Genomic DNA, 22,033 nt, shown 5'->3' on the forward strand with positions numbered 1-22,033 from the left:
AATATTAAAATAAAAATTCATAAATACTGCTAATGTTTGTACTAAATATAATAATTAATCAGTACAGTTTGTATTTATAATCATTTGTCAATATCATAAATTCTGTTTAATAGATTGTAGGTAAGTATTACATGTTTGTTCAAAATGGTGCAAGGTTAATTAACTATAGTATTAATATACATATATTTACTATCTTAATCTTTATATCTTAATTAATAATTAATCTTATTATTTAAAACAATTTAATAGATGATTTTAAACAGAGATTACATTAAGCGATAAACCCAAACGTATCACACAGTGTATTAAAATTTAATTTATTTCATAGTAGATATTATTCTTTCTGAACAAGACGATTCTATCTCGTATCCACGTCATATAAGCCCAATTGAAGTCTTATTTGTTTTTTTTGAGCCACAGTCATAGAATGCAGCCAATAACAATATAACATCAGTATGTAGAGGAGCATGTACAGGATAGCTATGCAAAATAATCACTATAGTTATAAAATAGGCTCAACAAAAAATAGTAGAAATGAATGAACGATTTTTTTTTTTAAATGTTATTTGTTAAATTGCTAAATTTTGTATAATTGCACATATGATTTCAGGGTTAAGCCATTTAAAAATATTATTTAATTTATTTATTTTTATTTAAAATAAAAAACAACCGTTATATTTTATAATGTATTTATAAATGTATACTTACAGAAAATATGTATAATACAATGGAAGAATTTGACACAACTCGAACTAACATAACTTCAACATAAAATGTTTTTAAAAGTATTATTTTAAAATTGCTACACTAATATTAATTGGCATTATAATAATAGTAAACAAATTGACTTTTATATCAAACTAAAAAAAAAAATGAATAATGATAAATTGATAATAAATATAGTTATATACTTAGTAGTGCCGAAAAAAACATAAAAAATATCAAACATGTATCCACTTGCCGTTAGGATCAGTGCGTAAGGCATAGCACGAATGGTGTTTCCCTAAAAAAAATATATTATAATATTATGTTTTAATCTATCGGTAAATTCTTTCTAAAAATGTTAAACAATATAATTATTTACTCTTTATCTCTAGGGTTATAACTTATAACAAATATCTTTTTCAAAATAACTAAATTGTTCTTCATGTCTATTAATCCTTCTTTATGCATGATTTATTATGCGAAAGATTCAATCTTACCTTTAATAGAGCTCCAACAATAATGAAGGTTGTAATGTAGTTAATTGAATTTATTAACTCGAAATACGTCAATACCTGGTGTAAAATTATTGACAATGCGTTTAATAACATTGCACGTATATGTTTTATTGTTTTAATTATTATACATGTAAAAAAAACAATATTGGCGTTTTTTATGTTAAACGTTTTATTAAGCATTTATTTAATTTAACGATCATTGTATGTTTTTTTTTCTACCACTAGCGAAGCTGATTATTTAGTTAACAGCATATTATTATGTTAAACTAAACCGATTTGTATCCACACGGATTAATGTTACAGGCTTTAATGAGTTAAATATTAAAATGTGTTAGAAAAATTTAAAAGGATATAATTAATGTCTTAATTATAATTCACACTTAACAGTGTTTAATTTTGGTTATTGTGGGTTGCAGAACTAATTTTGAAACATTTTAGAAGCTGCGTTATACTGCGCTATGCTGTCTTTTAACAGGTAACAGAAAAAAAACGTAAATGACACTGTGGTAGCGTTAATATAATATACGAAATCGAATAACTCCCAATGGCCAAAGGCTACTGCTCTGAGTATCTTTAAATAATATTAAAATTAATATTAGTATACAAAACTATAGAATTTATATACATATATATATACTTACTAAACACATGGCTAAATTTATGAACACATATTTTTTTATGTTTGAGTTCGAGATTTCGAATTGAATCCGTAGCATCTTCGATATAAATTATAGAAATATTAATAAATAATATTCAAAAAATATTTTTCATCGATAATTTGAGTAACTATAATATTATTAATCGGTAAATGCAAAAATATTTTCCCTCGTTGTTTTATTATTTATATTTCGATCACCATAGTTACAAATTATAACATGAAAGCTAAACGATTTAAAAATTAAAAGCTCAAGGTGATTCACCAATAAGCATTTTATCTCAATTTTTTCATTTTTGAAACTTTTAAGTATACTTATTAAAGCCATATTATTAAAATTTGAAATTTTTTTTGTAAATGTTTATAAGTTAATATTAATTACGAAGACTTTCAAGTTACCAAAGCTCTGATATCTTACAAATCCATTATCAATATTGTCATGGATTACAATGATTACATATTACCTATATTATTATCCTTAGTACATAACGTTGAATAACTTGAAAACAACTCGATCGTTTGAGTTTTAATTTTAATATATTAAGATAATATTGTTCATTATTTAAAACAGGAGCATTAATGTTAAGATTATGTAATATCTATGTGAGAAATATTGATATTTAAAATTACGTATCAAAAGATTTTAAGTTTTGAGGGCTGGTAAAATGTAATCAGTCTATTTACCATATACTTAGTATACAGTAACAAATGCATTAGTGTGATATTGTTTTACATCTCTATTGTTGAAGTTTTGAACATATATCTTCCGGTATTAAAACAGATTGTTTTTAATTTAAAAAATATCATGTTCGTGTAGAGGTACTTTGGTACTTATTGACTATCGATAAATAAAAAATAACTTAAAAGAAATATGAATTGTTCTATTATTGTTAACAATATATTATGTTAGAATTGATTCGTCAAAGAAAACAAATTATCATTAAAAGGTAATAAATATTGTATTAAAATAACACATGATTAAAAACACCGGATTTCTATATAATATAGTTGAAAAAACCTTGTTTGTACTATAATTTTATCTCAAAATCACTACCAACAACTGAATAACATATAAAATTATGGCACATTAAATATTATTATCATACTAATAATGAATAAAGAATAGAAATAACATACATAATAATACATGATGTAGGTACTAACAAAACATTACATTTTTTTCTTAAAGCACATTACAATATATTATTTATAATGACAATAAACAATAACTGCTCGTGAACTTTTTTGATGTGTATAGTGAGTAACTATTTATAAAATAAATAAAAAGAAAAATGTGTAATAGGTATTTTCATCCCGACATAATATATGCACACATAGTTCTGTAAAAACTGATTAACAATCGACACACCCTAAAAGACAATAATTATTATTATAATATACAACAAAGCGTTTTAGGTCACAAATAACTCGATCTTTTAAACTCGTGGACATTTTCATTTCCAAAGAACTCATATATCAACATTTTCTTTAAAATATTTCAAGCCAATTAAAAATAATCAAATGTTAATAATATAAAATAATAATAATAATTAGCTGTATAATAACAATGTAAACAAACGAATCTAATCAAAAATCTACTAAATGATTCAGTCTTAAACATACACTTATAATAATAACAATATGATCAATTATATATGTATAATAAAAAATTAAATAATAATAAATAAAAGCATGTCAGTAATTTGGTTTAGTTCAAATTAAATAATTGGCAAACTATAACCAAAAATTACACATTTTACTACATGATGTCATTTAGGAGTTAGAAGAAAATATTGTCAAAAAACAGTAGTATTTTGAAAAATTGTCCAACATTCATGTTAATGAAGTATTTGTTTAAAATAGATTTAAAAAAGTTAGTAGTATTCCTAATGTTTATCAGTCAACTTTCACTATAAGAAAGTTTCTTCGCTTAACTTTGGTATTCACCAAAATTGGTGCTTAAAAATACAGGAGTGATAAAAATGTATTTTTGATCTACGATTACTTTTAATTAATTGTTTATAAGGATAACTTTTATATAAATAAATAACAATTTATGTGGTTTTAATCGTACAAATTGATTGCATATCGGTATATTAGTACAGCAGTGATATAATAACAATCTTTACGACTGACCAATGATCAATTCAAAAATAAAATGAATAACCAACAACGAATAGTATAGTTGAAAGAGTCAGTATCAAAGTAAAGCCGTTTTTATTGAAAAATTCTATTTGAACGATTTCGATCTAAAAAATTATCGAAAGCATTTTATTTTAAAAATGTAATGAAATTATATGTACACATATTATTCATAATATTAATAATGATAATAACAATAAAAACAAAACAAAAAATATTGACTTAGAAATGCTCCATTAATGATTGTAATAATGTAAGCACATTTTTAGAAAAAAATCTAATTACAGGCTTAAAATATTGTTTTTCGATACTGACTCCTTCAAATTCAACATATTATGTACGAGCAGGTCAATTTAATAACAATAAAACATTTCTATATGATGTAAAATCTACGCGTTTTCCTCATAATGTTTATACAATAATATCGATACAATAATTTCTCTATTTAAGTGCATTTTATATCGTACATCAGATAAAAAAGGGCTGTCGCAAAATATTTGATGCCAGTCGATCCGGCCACGTGAAGTGTATATTTTCAGCAATATACACAATATATAACTAATGTTTATAATTAAAACATGTCGACCGAATCTCATTTTTTGTAAGCGCCTAAATGACTGAAGTGGTGATTAGAGCGAATAAATAAAAAAGTCAACAATATTAATTTTACCATAACGCTATTATCACAATAACTGCGCGCCTAAAACCTAAGGGGTTCTCTGGTAACTTTTATAATACTAATATTTTTTTACTAAAATTAACTACAATCAAACATATTCATTGAGCCTTGTTGATTATCCAAAGTACATATTATTTTTATTATAATGAAGCTTGAATTTTTCCTACACATTATTAAAATATTTTATTGATTACTAGATAATTAGTAATTAATAACATGATATTATGATGAAAAATAGACGATAGACCAAAATATTGATAAAGTAAACTAACCCTGTCGTATACTGTGATTTTATTATTGTTATAAATACTATTTAATTTATGCACTGGTCCGACTGGTTAGTATAAAACACAAATAATGATTTTTGATAATTGAAAACACCAATCAAATAGAACAGTAGAATACAAATTTTATAACAATTTGTTAATATTTTTTATTTTTATTTTCATAACAAGTGCATTGAAATTATTTAAATTAGGTACAAAATTTTTTTATTATTTTATATTTTATTTAAACAAAACAGTACGTTAAACATCGTTAATCATAATTTATTCATGGGACAAATTTTATTTTAAAACAAGTTAAGCAAAAATTTTCATATTTATATTATATTCTTAAAATGGGTATCTAAACAAATTATTATTCTGATTGCTGAACCTCTTTGTTCTAAACAAATTGTATTGATATTTAATTCTATCATAAATATAAGTACATAGAAGTATGGGTTTATCATGTATTTACGATAGATGGACATAAAATGATTATTAATTGGTGTTTTTCAAAAATTATATTTTCCCAATCGAATATTGATACTTATCATATTACTAAAACTTAGAGAATGATTCTAACTATTTCGATTGCTTATTTTTCATTCGGTGCGATTAATATATTAAATTGAACGATTTATTAAAAATGTGGCAGGCTCAAGTCATTATAGTAAAAATAATAATTATTATAATGATAATAATAATAATAATAATAATAATAATAATAATAATAATAACACTACAATAGGAACAAACAACTCGTATTAAAATATAATTCCAAAAGTGATTATTGTTAAAATACGCATTTCGTTTGTTTACATATTATTTAGACTACACCTATATATTCATACATCTTAAACCTCAACAAAACGAATCAGTGCGATTTAAAAATTGTAGGCATATTTTTATGGAGTGGTAATTAAAACCACGATAAAAAGTCGTACCATGATTTCAGAGTTGGGCGTAAAAATAAAAGTACCTATTTAATATTATTTTGTGATAAAAACAAATAATTCATTATCGAAAATGATTAATCTCCATTTAACTGATTAAATTTGATAACTTATATATGTATTAGATTATTGACTGGAAGCCCTGTAATTTAATATGATTTGTATTTTGTTGAAGTTTTAAGAAGGAAACGTTATTTTTCTTTAAATTGTTGCCCAACTCTTTCTGTTGACGTATATAATACATACCAATTTTATTTGCCCGTAAAATATATATTCATACGTGATTTACTGATCTACTAATTTACAAGTTGTTCCAAAACAATTGTTAATAATTTAAAAACAGTCTATAAAAAATAATTTTTTCTACAATGTTCCGAAAAACACCATTTAGTATGACATGTATGATTATACTGGCTCTATCGGCACACTAAAATTATTAAAAATTCTCCTAGTCCATGGATGAATCCATGAGTTCGGGGGTATACAACCAACGACAATTTTAATAAATTAGATTTCGTTTGAAACAATTTTTTTTTTTTATCTGAATAAAACGTAAACAAATGGACGAATGATTGTTCTCGGGAAGAACATTCGATTAATAACAAAAACAAAGTTCAACAATAATGATTATTAAAAAAAAAAAAACATCAACATAATACTTAACTTAGAGGAAGTGATCTTCCATGTCGAGTTGTAGTAGCTCAAGTTCAGCGCGACTTTTCCGTTTGCAAAATACCGTCAAACACAACAATCTGAGCATGACGCGGAACTGCGGGCTAAGAAATATGAGCACAAACGCCTTCCACACCGAGTTGGAAATGCCCAGCCACAAAGCGGCGAAACGGACATGGCCAGGCACCGCCGGTACACCGCCCAGTTGCTGGTATGCTTTGATGGACATCAATGGGGTCCAACAAATCCAAAACGTTACGATCAACACGAATGACGTGACGTGTGTAGGATTGGACAAGTTTTCAGACAACGCTGTTACGTACTCCTGTGTACAACGATAATAGACGACCGTTATAATAATATGATGGCTACATAATAAATACATTGATATTCAAATAAATTATTATAATATCATGTATGGTTGTGTTAACAACTGCTGATTATTTGAAAAATCTTCCGGTAAATATGTAGGTAATGCTTAAATAATTCTTAAGTCATAATATTGTTTATGAACTAATTAACATTACACAAACAATATTGAATATTGACGAAAATATTAACATTAAACTATATCGGTTCGCGGTGAATTGGTCGCGAACAATTGATCGCCGGTGAATTGGTCGCCGGTGAATTGATCGCGGGCGAATTGATCGCGAATACAATTGGTCGCCAAAATAATTGATCGCCAAACGAACTTTTTTAGTTTTTTAAGTATTTTATTATCCTAGGTATATTACCGAATTTTATGTTTATTATTTTAGAATATTTAAGTATTTTTAAAATTTAATTAATTGACATTATTATTTACAGAATGTGCTTAATGTGTAATTATTAACTATTGACAATATAATATGTAATTTTTAAATATATTTTGAAATTTAATTAATTGACATTATTATTTATTATTTTATTTTATTTATGTGTAATTATTAACTATTAACAATATAATGTATAATTTTTATTTGATTTAATTTTAAATTTTCATTATCGAGTTCGTATCATTATATTGTTATAAAGTATTTATTATTGATATTATATACCCACACGGGCATTATCAGTTTATTTCTGTCGTTTCTAATCACGGCGGCATAATCTCAAATTGTTCGTCAAAAGCCAACGTCTTCTCATTGTTAAATTATCAATACCGTGAAGTCACGTAATTTTATTATTATATAATTGTCAAATTAACTTGTATTATTATTAACCCTTTTAGTGTTAAGGTGATATCAACGTGGCCGTGATCAAATTGTTATTATTATTATCCTCTATATACATAATCTATTTATTATTTTTTTTAATTAAAATTAGCATTTAACTGTACGTTATTTAAAAATAAAACAATAAGAATACTTAAATATTCTAAAATAATAAACATAAAATTCGGTAATATACCTAGGATAATAAAATACTTAAAAAACTAAAAAAGTTCGTTTGGCGATCAATTATCTTGGCGACCAATTGTATTCGCGATCAATTCGCCCGCGATCAATTCACCGGCGATCAATTGTTCGCGACCAATTCACCGGATACCGACTAAGTTCGCATAGGTTATGTACTCAATCATACTATTTTATTAAAACAATACATTTTAATAAAATGGAAAACAGTGAGTTATGCTGTTTATAAATTATATTTATATACATATAAGACTAGGAATCTCGTATTTATATATTAGAGTATGCTGAATAAAATTAATATATTCAATATTTTTTGCATTGCAGCTGTAAAATGTTTTAATAGTTCTAAACTTTTGACATATCGGCTAGTGTAAACAATACATTATTCATGCGTATGCATAATGTCAAAAGTACCAGGGGAATTTTCGATTCACTATTCCAATAAAATCAAATTAAGGACAAACGTAGCTGGTTCCTTTAATTTTTTAATTATAGTCAAAATTTAATAAGAAATCTACCGTAATTTCGTTTAAGTAATTTAACAGTTTAACTTGATTAATTCGACTAGAACCCGAATAAATTATTATATACATATACCTCACTAAATTATTGAAATTTTATGTCATACTACGATTACGATAGTATTAGTATAATTAACTAGCTTTATTTGTGAATATTTTAATTTCGATGTAAAATAACTAAAAAAAGCATTTCTTGATCAAATAATTAAATATACACAAAACGCAAATATTAAATCAACAATAGTTTTTTTTTTTTTTAAATTATAATAAGTTTTTAATAAATTCAATGTTTTACCTATAATGGTATAAAATTATTTTAAGCCAACAACTTTAAAAAAAATATGTTATTTAAAGTTTTGAAGAAATATTATGCCACCATTAATATTTTCAAGGTTTCACCACCTTATCAGCTTAAAGACAAATAATCCACGAGAACTTTAAAAAGTTAAGTTTCAAATGAGAACCAAGAGTAAAGTCGAGAAATATTTTTCAAAAAATAAAAGTATCAAGTTTGGGTATTATTTAAAAACTTAGTGATGCCGAGGTGAACTAAAACTCTTAGAACATGCAAATGTCCAACCAATGCTCTACATATAAATTTTGAATCTAAAATCAAAGAGTTCTTAGCCTACGCTTTAATTATGTAAATTATGAATTGTTTTTGTATTACGTATTAAATATATATTAAATTAATTCTTAGTGTTTGATTATGCTGTTTATATTTACTTTACAAAAAATTTTGATCTGATTAATTTAAAATATTATAGCATTATAAATGTGGGTAATAATTTGTTGATAAATATAGATATTTTTACATATAATTATAGAAAAAGTAACCATATATTTTATTTTAAATTTTAACCTTACATAAATAACACTTGTATACAATTATTTATATCCTCAATCTACCAACTAACTGTCATAAATAATAGTTATGAATTATCTTTAGTAATTTATGTATCGTGAATTCGTGACAATCGATAGAAAAAACAATTATAAAAAAATTCAACTCTAGCAATTTACATTAATATTTTATGCTTATTCAACTATTGTGGAATATACATAACACATAAAACAAATTATAACCCAGGTTTTTGTATTATATTATTTATTTTTGAGGTAAAAAATTGATGACACTAACTACAATTAATATATCTACGTCAAACGAATCTATAAGAAATAGACCATATAAACACCTCATAAACTATATGTTAAAATGTATTTAAAAGAGATAAAAATATAGCCAACCTCAAATTAAAAACGGTTAACGTGATCCAAATCCCGAATCTGATACATTTTTGTGTACGAAAATCATTTATAATTATTTGCATACTGTATTTGTTACATTACAAAAATTGTTTTAAATATCAACAGTCTACACCTGAAGAAAAATTAATAAAATTATTCTATTGTGTTATATTTAGTTTGTTACAATTTATTTCAAATATGTAGCGTCTATACTGCTATATAATAATAGATAAATAATGAATAATTTTATTTTAGTAATATATTATATAATATAATGATAGTATAATTTTGTTTATTATATCAGTATGTATAATTATAAACTATAAAGCTAGGTATGTATATTGTATAACTAAGTTACGCCCATTTTATATCTATATCGTGGCCATGTGCAAATATTCAAAACCATGTAATCACTTTTCCCTATAAAAATGTTTATTTCATGATTTCGTGGTTTTAATAGTATATAATTGGCTTTTTCTATACACGAAACGCATTTGATAGTTCAAAACTGTCGAATACTTACTATTTACTACAAAACTAATTTTTTTAATTTAATTGATAATTGTTACAGCCAAAAAGTTGGTACTTACTAATTTTATATACATTTTTGAATGAACATACAAACATAAATCATAAACAGACTATTGAAAATAATTTGTTTTTTTTTTCATTTTTCTTTATTGCATATTTGTATATTATATATACAGTTTTTTACTGCATATAATCTACTGTCTAGTTGTAAATATTATAGGTAATAATAGCTATGGCTGTATTATTTGTTTTTATCGATCACAATCAAGTATTGCCTTCTGGGCCATTCAATATATAGAGGACTATAACCACTCTAAAATATGGCCGCTGTAGTCGTTCCCAAACGATTGTCCACTATTTATTATTCACTCAACCATGTATATCGGCATATGTGTATAATATGTACACACATATATATGTGTATATATAATATATATAAAAATTATAATATGTCTTTAATGTCGGTGTTATATTATTTTATACCTTGTCGTGTGCTAGAAAGCCACGCCGCAGCCGTCTGATCGCACCGTAAATATACACATACGTGTACAGAATAGTGATCAGACTAGGCCCCAACACCAGTATGGACAGCGTCACCGAATATGCCGCCATGCCCTGCCAGTCGAGCATGCACACCGCCGTGTCCTGGTCGAATACCGGATCACCGAACTCGAGCAGCGGTGGGCTGCACAGCATCGCCGACGATATCCACGTAAACGCCATCCAGCACTGACACCTGGTGCGCGTCTGCACCGTAAAGTATCGAACTGGTTTGCGTACCGCTATATACCTGCGAAGAAAGCACATCATACACAAGCGTATTATTTCATTGGATGTATATTTGGCCGTAGTATATAGGTATCGTATATGTTATATATTATTATGTGCATGTCGCAGTTATAGACCAATGAGATTCACACATATCACTCTTTGATCCGTCGTAGATTAGGTCAAGTTATGAGGAATAATTTTGAGTGCTCTACTATTAAAATGTCACTGAATAATGAATAATATATTACGCAATTTGTAAAATTTGTAATATAATGTATTGTATAATATTATATATTAAATAATATTTCAGCACTCCATTTATTATATTGACAATATAGACTGACTTGTGTTCGATACCTGCATAATATCCTACTGTATTAGACCTAACAAAATCAATTGTTTTAGTATTAGATAGGTTAAGTTATAGTGTGTATACTAATGGTATATATATTGATGATCAACCGAGAGCGTCCATCCGAGTGTAAAAGGTGAAGTAGATTATTGTTTTAGCACAAAAATTTTCGTTATTTGTATATACGAATATACACATACAATAATATATTGTTTTAACGTGATGTTTAACAAAAAATATAACAGCTTTAGCATTTTTTTTCTCCCATTAAAGTCTAATTTTAAAACAGGCAGTACAATACGATGGACATTAACTACAACGATGCCACTATATGATAATGATATCATGATGTACGTGATTGCAGAATGTGGTGTTGTGTACACGCAAAATAAATGTTTGATGTGTTATATTTTAGTGAGTATAATTTGTTCCTCCTCGTGCAGCAGTCGTCGATGAGAAGAATGTATACACATCGCGTAAAAGTGCAGAACACGCAACTAAGACATGCGATCGAACTGCAGTATAATAATACTATGTGTGAGACATATCATGTATACATAGATATATATGCCTAGTATGTAGTACAATATTATACAAAACAGTTTTGTTTATAATAAATCTGGGTTGATCTAGGAATTAAAAAATAGTGTGCTTGATATAATACATGACTATATAAAGTACAGCGATAAACCATAAATATATTAAATTGACTATAGTTTAATTATCACATTATAATATTGAATATAAAATAACTATAAAAGCAGTTCTTAAAATAAATTTTTGTGAAAATTTTGCCAATTTACATATGACGAACTACTAGTCACAACATCGACGATGATGGGAAAAGGTGCGCGAGTTCGCGGGACGTATAATACCATATACACACGGAATTGGCATAATTGAGTGTTTTACTTCTGAATACAAAATATAAACCACGTGTCGATGAGACACACGCTCGAAATCATATATAACCGTTAGAACAAAGATAATATTATTATTATATTAGGTATATATACCAGTATATTAGGTACCTACGCTATTACCACAAAATCATTTGATATAACAACCAAAGGTGATCCATTTAAAGCGCGACACTGTTCCTATAGGCAAAATAAAAAGTAAATTGTTTTGGATTTTATGCCTGATATATATTCCTTATTAACTTTATTTTAATTTGAACTTTTGAAGCAGGATAGCTTGTATTTTAAGACGTAATATATAAATACGATTTGAAATATAGTTTGAACCAATGATTTTTATTATTTTTATAAGCATTTACAAAATTAAGCAAAACAGGGAATTAAAAAATACGTTAAAAATTCATCTACGGTTTACCCTGCCTTTGCATTCTTATTTTTACCTAAAATTTAAATTTTATAATAACAACATTATTTATAAATAAATAACAAACTTTTAGTATTATTCGACGTTTTCACCTTTAAAAATATAATTTTAGGCTATAACGATTACCATTTGAAAACTGTAACTTAAAGAACTAAAGCCATTGTGTTTGGGAAATATATAGTATTTAAATTTAAATTATAGTTGCCAATAACTAATTAATAATTTAAAGTACAAAGAGTAGCCTAAAGGCTAAAATGCTGTATAAGTAAGCAGTTAATCGATATTTCTTATGACGGCGTCATATATAGGCAATTTAACACCATCAAAAATGTTATGTGGCCAAAATAGTAGGTATTATACACTGATTTTATAATATTATATAATTAATACAAAATATATTTTAGTTTTAGTATACCAATAAAATAATTATTATAATCTCTCAGTGACCATCGTGCATTATTATGAAGAATCGAAATAATTATTATCACCTGTATAGAATCAAAATGCATTAATAATGTTACCTGTCCACACTAATCCACATGAGTGTATATGCAGACACGGTCCACAGTGCGACTTCGATGTATCCGATTATTCTACAAGCAATTTTTCCATAAACCCATTGTTGCACTAGTGCTGGATACACGGAAAATGGCACTACGAGCACACCGTAGAGCAGGTCGGCCAGAGCCAGTGACACCAAGTATACATTCATCACCTCTCCTCCACCTATTATAATATATATATGTGATAGGTTATTAAAAAATTGAATCCATTACTAAAAAATCTTATACTAGTATTGTAGATTCTAAATGGCATTAATCACGTTAAAATAACTCGCTCAGTTTTGAAATATTAAATTTTTATTATACCAGATATTTTATTTATATAAATCGGTTGACGATTATAATACCTCTTATGTTGGTGAACGTAGCGATTATGAGGATATTAAGGAGGATGATGGCGACCGCCATGGTGAGCACCAGCGATGCCTGGGTTAAGGGCTCCAGGTTGTGGTGGGGGTGGGCTTCAGTAGTACGTGCCCACCGCCATTGTTGCTATCTGTCACACATCACAGCCTATACACAAATATATAAATGTATCATTAGATGATTATTATTTAAATTACCTTGTTGTCAAATTATAAATAAAAATGAATTTATATGATGAAATTCACTCAATAATGTACAATGCATTAATACTAACGATACAACGGAAACGATGCATTCATATGATTTAACTAAATATAAAATAAATAATAATAATTTCCTTATAAAAAAAAGAAACTATAGAAAATATTTTAAAACAAATAATAATCAATACTATAGGTACTATATTTTCCAAACTATTATTAGGTAGTTTATTCTTCGAATTAAATTATATTGTCCGTATGTAAAGTGCACAGTTTATTTCATTAAAAACATTTTATTATTGTATTATGTAATATGTGTATTGTGTATAACCATAATATATATATATATATAATATATTCAATGGCTTCCAAAGTTCCAACACAAAATCAACGCTAATAATGTGTCCAATCGATAATATTAATAGACTTATATAGTTATAAATTTATATAGCTAGTGTATCGTGCTATTTAAAAGTCTGCAAATAATACAAACTGTAACAACTATTGTTATGTTTATTTCATAAAAGCGAAAATCAATAATGACAATTTACCGAAATTTATATTTATTTGCAAATTTGTGAAAATCTATTTGTTTAAAATTCATGTTTAGCCGTAAAGCGCGTACTGTATACACATAATTATAAATTTTATATTCTGTAGCTATACAGAATCGACATTTTGATTTCATTGTTATTGATATAATGTATGTATTTCAAAATCATAAAATATCTATAAATAATAATAATAACGTTGTGTTTCGTTGTTTGTAACATCAATGTAAATAAGATTATTATAAGTATACATTTCGAATAAAAAAGAAAATATATATAGACGTTAATAATAAAACAATTCGTCAAGATTTGCGGGAGCAAAGTACAAGCTATATTACATCACTATTACAGTCGACGCTGAATTAATACCGTTGTATTGTACTATTCGATACTACTACCAGCACAAATATCTACTATACCATATTAATACTAGTTACTAGTTACTACGCTACTATAATAAACTATAACAATATTATACCTCGTGATATATACATTACGACATAGATAAAATATATTATATATTATATCATAGACACATATCGATCGGAGGACGGCGGATGTTCGACTTTTACTACGCGCGCGTACCACCCGTTTAGCGTTTATAGAACGCCAAATACGATAAGAACGTACAAAAAATACGATCGACCTGGCGAAACGATTACCCGATTTATGAAGAGAAGTTCGAACCAGCTATCTTGTTATATAGAATAAGGCGTACCACCGTATCTGCAGTCGTGAACGAAATCTCGCACAGGACCGATGATAAGGGGAGAGGGGAAGAGTGTTTTGAGAAAAGTCTATCGAAAAAAATGAACGAATAAGAGAGACATTATAGCAGCAACGGACGACTAAAATTGACCATACACGTTGCGGGGGCGGTGAGGAGACGAAGGGTCATTGCGGAAATCTAAACGGCGAGAGTGTGTACACTTATATACGTCATATAATATACGTTACACTCAAGAAAGTCGCCGGAACCGATACGAATCCATTATTTATAGTAGACGATCGTTGCGGTGCATCTTGCGGTAGACGGTGCAGGTGTACGACGACGCGTATCCGTATTCGTCGAGTGCACAATTGGCGACGACATGACTGCAGTGGCGGCGGCACAGTTTTGTGGTGAAAAAATTATATGTGACGTAGGTAGTTAACGAAGACTTGGGAGACGTGTTAGAAAATCGTCATAGTAATAATAATACGATGTTATGTCGACGCCACTTATCATCACAATAGGTATTCTCGTCGGTCGCCCGTCGCTGCCGTGTAATGTAATATTTTTGTTTCGTCGTGCATCGCGTTTATCACCGACGTCCGCCGTACCGTCCGTGTTGTTGAAGTGCAAATCGTCGAACAACAATATTTATTATTAAACGCGATAACGAATCGTGTGGATCCGGAGACGACTGCGACGGCATCAACGGCGCGCGTTAGGGTACGTGTCGCGGTCGAGTCGGAATGCAATACGTATACTAGACACGACGGTGAGCCGAATAAAGAAAAAAAAAAATTGACCCAGACCGGCGCGCGTTTACCTACCCCCCCGAGACGATATTGTGTGGCTGTCGCTCGCGTATATTTGCCAATATCGATAGACGACGATTACACCGCGATAACAATATTATACATTTTCAAAAAACTATAAAAAAAAAAAAAAAAAAAACGTCGTAGCAGACAAAAATTATCCGAAGACGACGGTTATTACGCGACGACGTTGACGAGTGCACGAACGGAAAAAAATACCCGTATTCGCGTATATACGATATATAACATTATATATATCGTGATATAATATACATATTACATATACAATATATTATATATAGGTGTGTATGTGTGCGCGCGCGTATATTATGTATGTGTATGTGTGTGTGTATGTGTGTGTGTGCTCACCAGATTCCGGTAACATGGCGGTCGCGCTGACGGGGTCGAAGTGCCGCAGCGGATGAGATGAATAATAATTGTAATTGTCGTGATGATTATATATTATATTGTTTATATATTGTACATATATATATTTACAACGCGATGGATATTGTACGAAACATGATGTGTATATTATAATTATTGTAAATGGGTAGACGTGGAAAGCGAAAAAATTGTTTTAGAAAAAAAAAAAAGAAAAAAGAAAGATATTGTACACGGAATGTTGCAAGAGCTACACTACTATTATACACTGCGGCGGCCGAATCGCGCGCCTCCCCTTCTGACACGCGCGCACCTAGCACGCACCCCCCCCCCCCGCCGCCCCGGACCGCAGCCGTCCGCTGCCCGCGACCCCGAGACCCGCTCACGCGCACACATACACACGCACACACACACATATATACGCTCGTACAGCGTACCGTCGCCGTGCCCTCCCCTCGTCGCATCGCCAACCTCTCGCCCTGACCACCCTCGCCGACAAATTTCTCGGCCTTGCCTCGTACGCGCACACAACCACACACAAGCTCGCTCGCGCGCGCGTGCGCAACCCCGCCGCGTATACGCATGTATATATATATACAGCGCCCGCCCGCCGCCCTCGACCATTCACCGCCCCGCCGCCGATGGGCGAACTATACCCTTCGAAAGTTTGTACTAGCTGACGCCGCCGCGTGACGTCAACCTAAGGACGCGCCGCAGCATTCGCGGCTCCAGTGTGTCCGCGGTGTCGTAGCTGCGCTCATCTGACTCCGGCGGACGCGGGCCGCTCTCGGCGTTTCAACGCCACCAGCACAGCACACAATAAACGGTCGTGCGCGCGCATTTACGCGCAAACACGCACACACACACACACACACACACACACGTATATACACGCGTATAACCCGACTCTCGAGAGCGCGTGCGCTCAAATACCATTATACCGATGTGTATGTGTGAGTATACACACACACACACACACACACACATATATATATTATATATATATAAGTACCTATTATACATAAATAGTGTATAGGTACACTGTGTTGTGCGATATATATTATACGTATATATATTATGTACCTTTAGTAGCACCCAAGCTCTTTCGAAACGCTTTTGGCGTCACGTCCAACGTTCGCGTATAACCGGTTATTATACGGATATCCGGCCGTAACACCACCGCGTTAACCGTGGTCCACAGCAGGTATAATATTCGTACATATAGTTGTATCCAGTGGAGTAATTTATATATTTTTTTTTATGGGGGTGGCACTCGTCTTCATACGTTTTAGCGGAGAGGACAAAGGTATCATTTGTCGCCCCCCTCTCACCCCACAAGATAAGCCAACGCTAAAAATCTTTAAATCTCCTAAAATAAGTATGAAAAGTGCAAGACATACATTTATAAGACGAATATTTTTTCCTCGAATTATTGCGCATATATATAAGTACTTACATTTACTTCACGTTTTCCCTGTTGTATAATATACACGTTGACCTATTGTCAACGTCATATCACTCGTCGCATTATCTGGGTTACGAAAATACCAGTAACTCGATTATTTTTAGTTTTGTAAATATTATGATTACGGGATAATAATCATCACATTATTTTTTTCAAACAAGTTATATAGCATCTTTTTTTATGAACTCTCATGTAGGTACCTATTTAATAGTATATTTGACGATATGGTTATAGGTACCTACCCTTTATTTCTAAGTCATAAAATGTGTTTTAATAAGACCTGTGAAAAATAAGCAATTAGGTTATGGTTTCGATTTTAATGAATAAATTATTTTTTCCCCTCTTCCTAGTTTTTCACCCAGTTACCCCTCTGGTTACGTCGATACGTGATGTTTTATTACAATGTACCTGCATAGCTATAGTAACTATACCAATATAATTCTGTGAACCTGGGCGTGTAGCAGGAACGGCGCCAAGGGGGCAAAGTGGGGTAGAGCCCCACCAGAAAACAGTTCAGTCCCCTCGCCAGCCCCCCCCCCCACTGAAAAATATGTACGATATAATAAAATCATAAAACGTTATCAATTGAGGAATAAATTGAATTAATTATAAATTATTATAATTGAAATTATTGAAATAATTGAAATTCGAACAAATAATGAAATAACATCTTTATAGTCTTTTTACTATGGATCAACCTACTAGTATTGTCTAATAAGGATAAAATTTGTTTTGAAATTTGTAAAATAAGAAAAAAATCTTTTATTTATTTATTATTATGTAGCTCTTCATTGAGTACTAATTACTCGATGAAAATAAATAAACAATGGTATCCTAAATCATTGCACTAAATTTGAGTCAAACAAATTCATCTGTTCATTACTAAACACAATTACTTTAATTTATATTTATGAAATGTAAATAAAAAAAAGCGTAATCATTCATTCACAAAGGTATGTAATATTAAAATATAATAAAGAAATTATCATTTTTTTACTTCATTATTAATATACAGTTGTTGAAGGTCTGTATTCTGTAATTAAACATTTTCTTACATAAGATACATAAAAAATATTTGTCATTATTCTTAAAACATTTTTAACTATTCAAAAGTTAAGTTTGTACATATTATCTGTTTAGAGCATAAAATATAAAAACTTGTATACTATATATAGTTAATAGCTATAATATTATGTTATATGGCACGAAAATGTTTATATTTTATTTTAATAACCTCAATGATTTTTGAAAAATCCTTAACCCATGTAAAAAAAATATTTGCCCCACTCTGCCCTCGCTCCCCGAAAAAATTCTAGTGCCGTGCTTGGCGTGTAGATACAACAAGAGAGGTTATGGTCATAAATGACTGGATGAAGGCAGCACTCATTTAGATATTATAGTATATTAGCACAGCCAGTATATAGGTATTCCAAAGAAACGTTTTTTCATACATTGCTGTACTTATATAACAAGGTATAATACTTGTATGTTTTAATAGTCTCATATTATATGTATACCTAACAATAAATTAAAAAAAAACTACAAAGTACAAACTACGATATGTCAATCATTTTTTTTTTCGAATAGCTCTAAGTATATTAGTAACAATAATAAAGGTGGGTACCTAATTTAAGCTATTTTATTATAGGTTCATATTTTGTGTCCGTTGATTTACTTTTTCATTCTTAAATCTGTCTATGATGCAAATGGATGAACAGACCATCTGACGTCTGTGCATAATATACATTATACATGTCAGTGCCACATAATTATAATTTATAATTAATAAGATAACTGATAAGATTGTAATAGATGCTAATACATTAACACTGCTGTCTGCTGACTGCTATAACTGCTAAGGATATATTGAGGCGTATCGGATTGTGTAACTTTTTCAAATTACGCACCGTAGTCAAAATGTTTTGCTCCAATCTCAACTGCAGCTATATTCATGGACCAGTGTAGGTATCCATCTTTTATGCACACATATAATATAACTGACGTAGTGATGTCGTTCAAAATATATTATATATTATATTTATATAAAACGTAATTAACTCATAAACCTAATGAGGAAATGAAAATATATAATTTAATTATATGTATTGCGAATCATAATACATATACATTAGCCATTAGGTACTGTACCGAATAGAGTAATTATTGGTCCACCGAACAATTAAATTTAGGAAATATTTAAATTTATTTTTATAAAATCTATTATTTATAATACAAACTTATTATATGTACCTATACCTAATTTAATGTTCCAACTAAAAAGAAAATAGTAATATTAAGAAGGTTACCTTGCCTGCTTATATTGATAGATGGATACAATAAAATTATAAATTGTCACGACTCTTGTTAAGAAGTAAACAATAACTATATCTCATTCACGCATTCTTACAGATTACCCCGACCCCCATTTTTCATAGTCCTAATAACGCCACTTAATACCTATACCTACTGTTAATTATTAATAATATATTAAGATACTAATATACGTAAGTAGTTACCTGTAATAATGTGTAATGCGTGACAGGGTAATTTACTAAATGTTAGACTGACATAGATAATTTGTAATAATTTGTAATTTGGTAAATTTGTCAATTTTTGAGAAGAGGGTACTTTATAACTATATAATACAATCTCTTTTTTTATCATTATTAAATATATTATTGTTTTTTTTAATTTACGTATTGATTTATATTTGAATTAAATATAAAAATGTGTTATAGATCCAGGGGCGAATTGGCCAATCGGGAAATTTAGTATTTTCTCAATGGGCTGGTCTTTGAGATTTGTGTGAACCTAGATATTATTATATTTTATATACATTTCAAATACAATGTTTTAGCAAAAAATAATTCAGCCTTATTCTATACCTATTACTAATAATAAAATAAATTACTTTAATAGCAATATCACAAAACATATCATGAAACATACTCAATAACAGCCGATACCTAATATAGCTAGGCTAATTGACCATCTCCGCTTAGAATTTATTTTTGTAGGTACACAATAATATATATATCGTTCAACGATAATCGTTGAATTCAAATTTAACTCATTCGCTAGTTCATTACAGATGTGACCCACTTGGCACCTAATGTACAGCCGAGTACTACCTATTTGCCCAAATTTTTTTTTTTAAATTACCTATTACAAATAAATTTATTCATTAATGCAATAATAGGTAGGTACTATACGCGTAGGGCGTAGCTAAAAAAAAATAAATCTACTAGAATAGCACTTCTCAACCTATGGTACGCGTACCACTAGTGGTACACAAAGAAAATCTCTCTTTATAAAAAAAATTGGAATGAATCATTATTAACATTAAATATTATTTGGTTTATTTGGTTAATAATAATAATTGTACATATTTAATTTAATTTCTTTTTGTACATTAAATACCTATTTAATTCCTAATAAAATAAAATCCTATTCATGTAACATAAACGTATACATTATTAAGTAAAAAAAATGGTCAGATGGTACGCGAATATAAAAAGGTTGAGAACCGCTGTACTAGAACGTTTGTAGAGAAAATAATTTTTACACGGTAAAACTCGTGAACAATTGGAGATATAATAAAATGTATGGATTACAGCTTTAAAATATTTTGAAAAATTCTTTAATTATACTATAACTATATTACTTATTCATATTTCGTAAATAATATTATGTTGAAAAATAATTAAATTATTATTTTGGTATTCTTTCCATATACCAATGAAAAGGTTTTAACGTAGCTATAGCCACGTAGGTAGGTAGTAGGTACCTACATTGAATAACAACTCAAATACTTGACATGAATCGAGTACCTAGTTAAGGTAGGTCGTAGGTAAATACTAGTGTTTATAATCAATGGTATTACTGTATTAGCATTGATTATAGAATAGATATATTCTATAATCAATGATATTAGATAGTAATTAGTAAATATTAAATAATAACTTCATGCTTGAATGGAAGTCCATGTTACATTGCCTCAATTAAACATCGGACAAGAATATTTGTTTTGATTACTTACTATTGTAAATTATACCATTGTTTCCATAAATAAATACCTACCTACAGGCTACAAGGCTATAAGTAACTTTATGTATTTTATTATACCTAATGTCTAATTTGTGTACGACTTTGTAGATTGTTTATTCTACAAAGTATTAAATTCAATTAATAAATAATAAACATGTTTATTTATATATAAAAAAAACTTG

General features: G+C 28.9%; 1 protein-coding gene across 3 annotated transcripts; it reads right to left on the reverse strand.

The window, feature by feature from the left end:
- Nucleotides 1-2,853: 2,853 nt before the first annotated feature.
- Nucleotides 2,854-16,616, reverse strand: LOC132924277 (beta-1 adrenergic receptor). 3 transcript variants are annotated; one of them, XM_060988484.1, is made up of 5 exons: nt 16,325-16,616; nt 13,662-13,827; nt 13,273-13,477; nt 10,768-11,074; nt 2,854-6,912 (listed from the first exon to the last, which is right to left on the reverse strand). In XM_060988484.1, exons 2-5 carry the CDS (start codon nt 13,720-13,722, stop codon nt 6,580-6,582), a joined length of 906 nt encoding a protein of 301 aa, XP_060844467.1. In that variant the 5' UTR covers nt 13,723-13,827; nt 16,325-16,616; the 3' UTR covers nt 2,854-6,579. The 3 variants fall into 3 exon arrangements, with proteins under 3 accessions (XP_060844467.1, XP_060844485.1, XP_060844477.1); XM_060988502.1 differs by lacking the exon at nt 16,325-16,616 and adding an exon at nt 15,389-16,181; XM_060988494.1 differs by lacking the exon at nt 16,325-16,616 and adding an exon at nt 14,910-16,181.
- Nucleotides 16,617-22,033: the final 5,417 nt, after the last annotated feature.

This window comes from Rhopalosiphum padi, chromosome 1 (genome assembly GCF_020882245.1).
Source record: "Rhopalosiphum padi isolate XX-2018 chromosome 1, ASM2088224v1, whole genome shotgun sequence".
Lineage (NCBI taxonomy): Eukaryota > Metazoa > Arthropoda > Insecta > Hemiptera > Aphididae > Rhopalosiphum > Rhopalosiphum padi.

Coding starts and splice junctions, on each gene's coding strand:
- LOC132924277 (XM_060988484.1), bottom strand. CDS start 13,722: ATGGCGGTCGCCATCATCCTCCTTAATATCCTCATAATCGCTACGTTC. Junction 11,075..13,272: donor ATGTGGATTAGTGTGGACAG/GTAACATTATTA, acceptor CTTTCTTCGCAG/GTATATAGCGGTACGCAAAC. Junction 6,913..10,767: donor GCTTTCTAGCACACGACAAG/GTATAAAATAAT, acceptor CGTTGTACACAG/GAGTACGTAACAGCGTTGTC.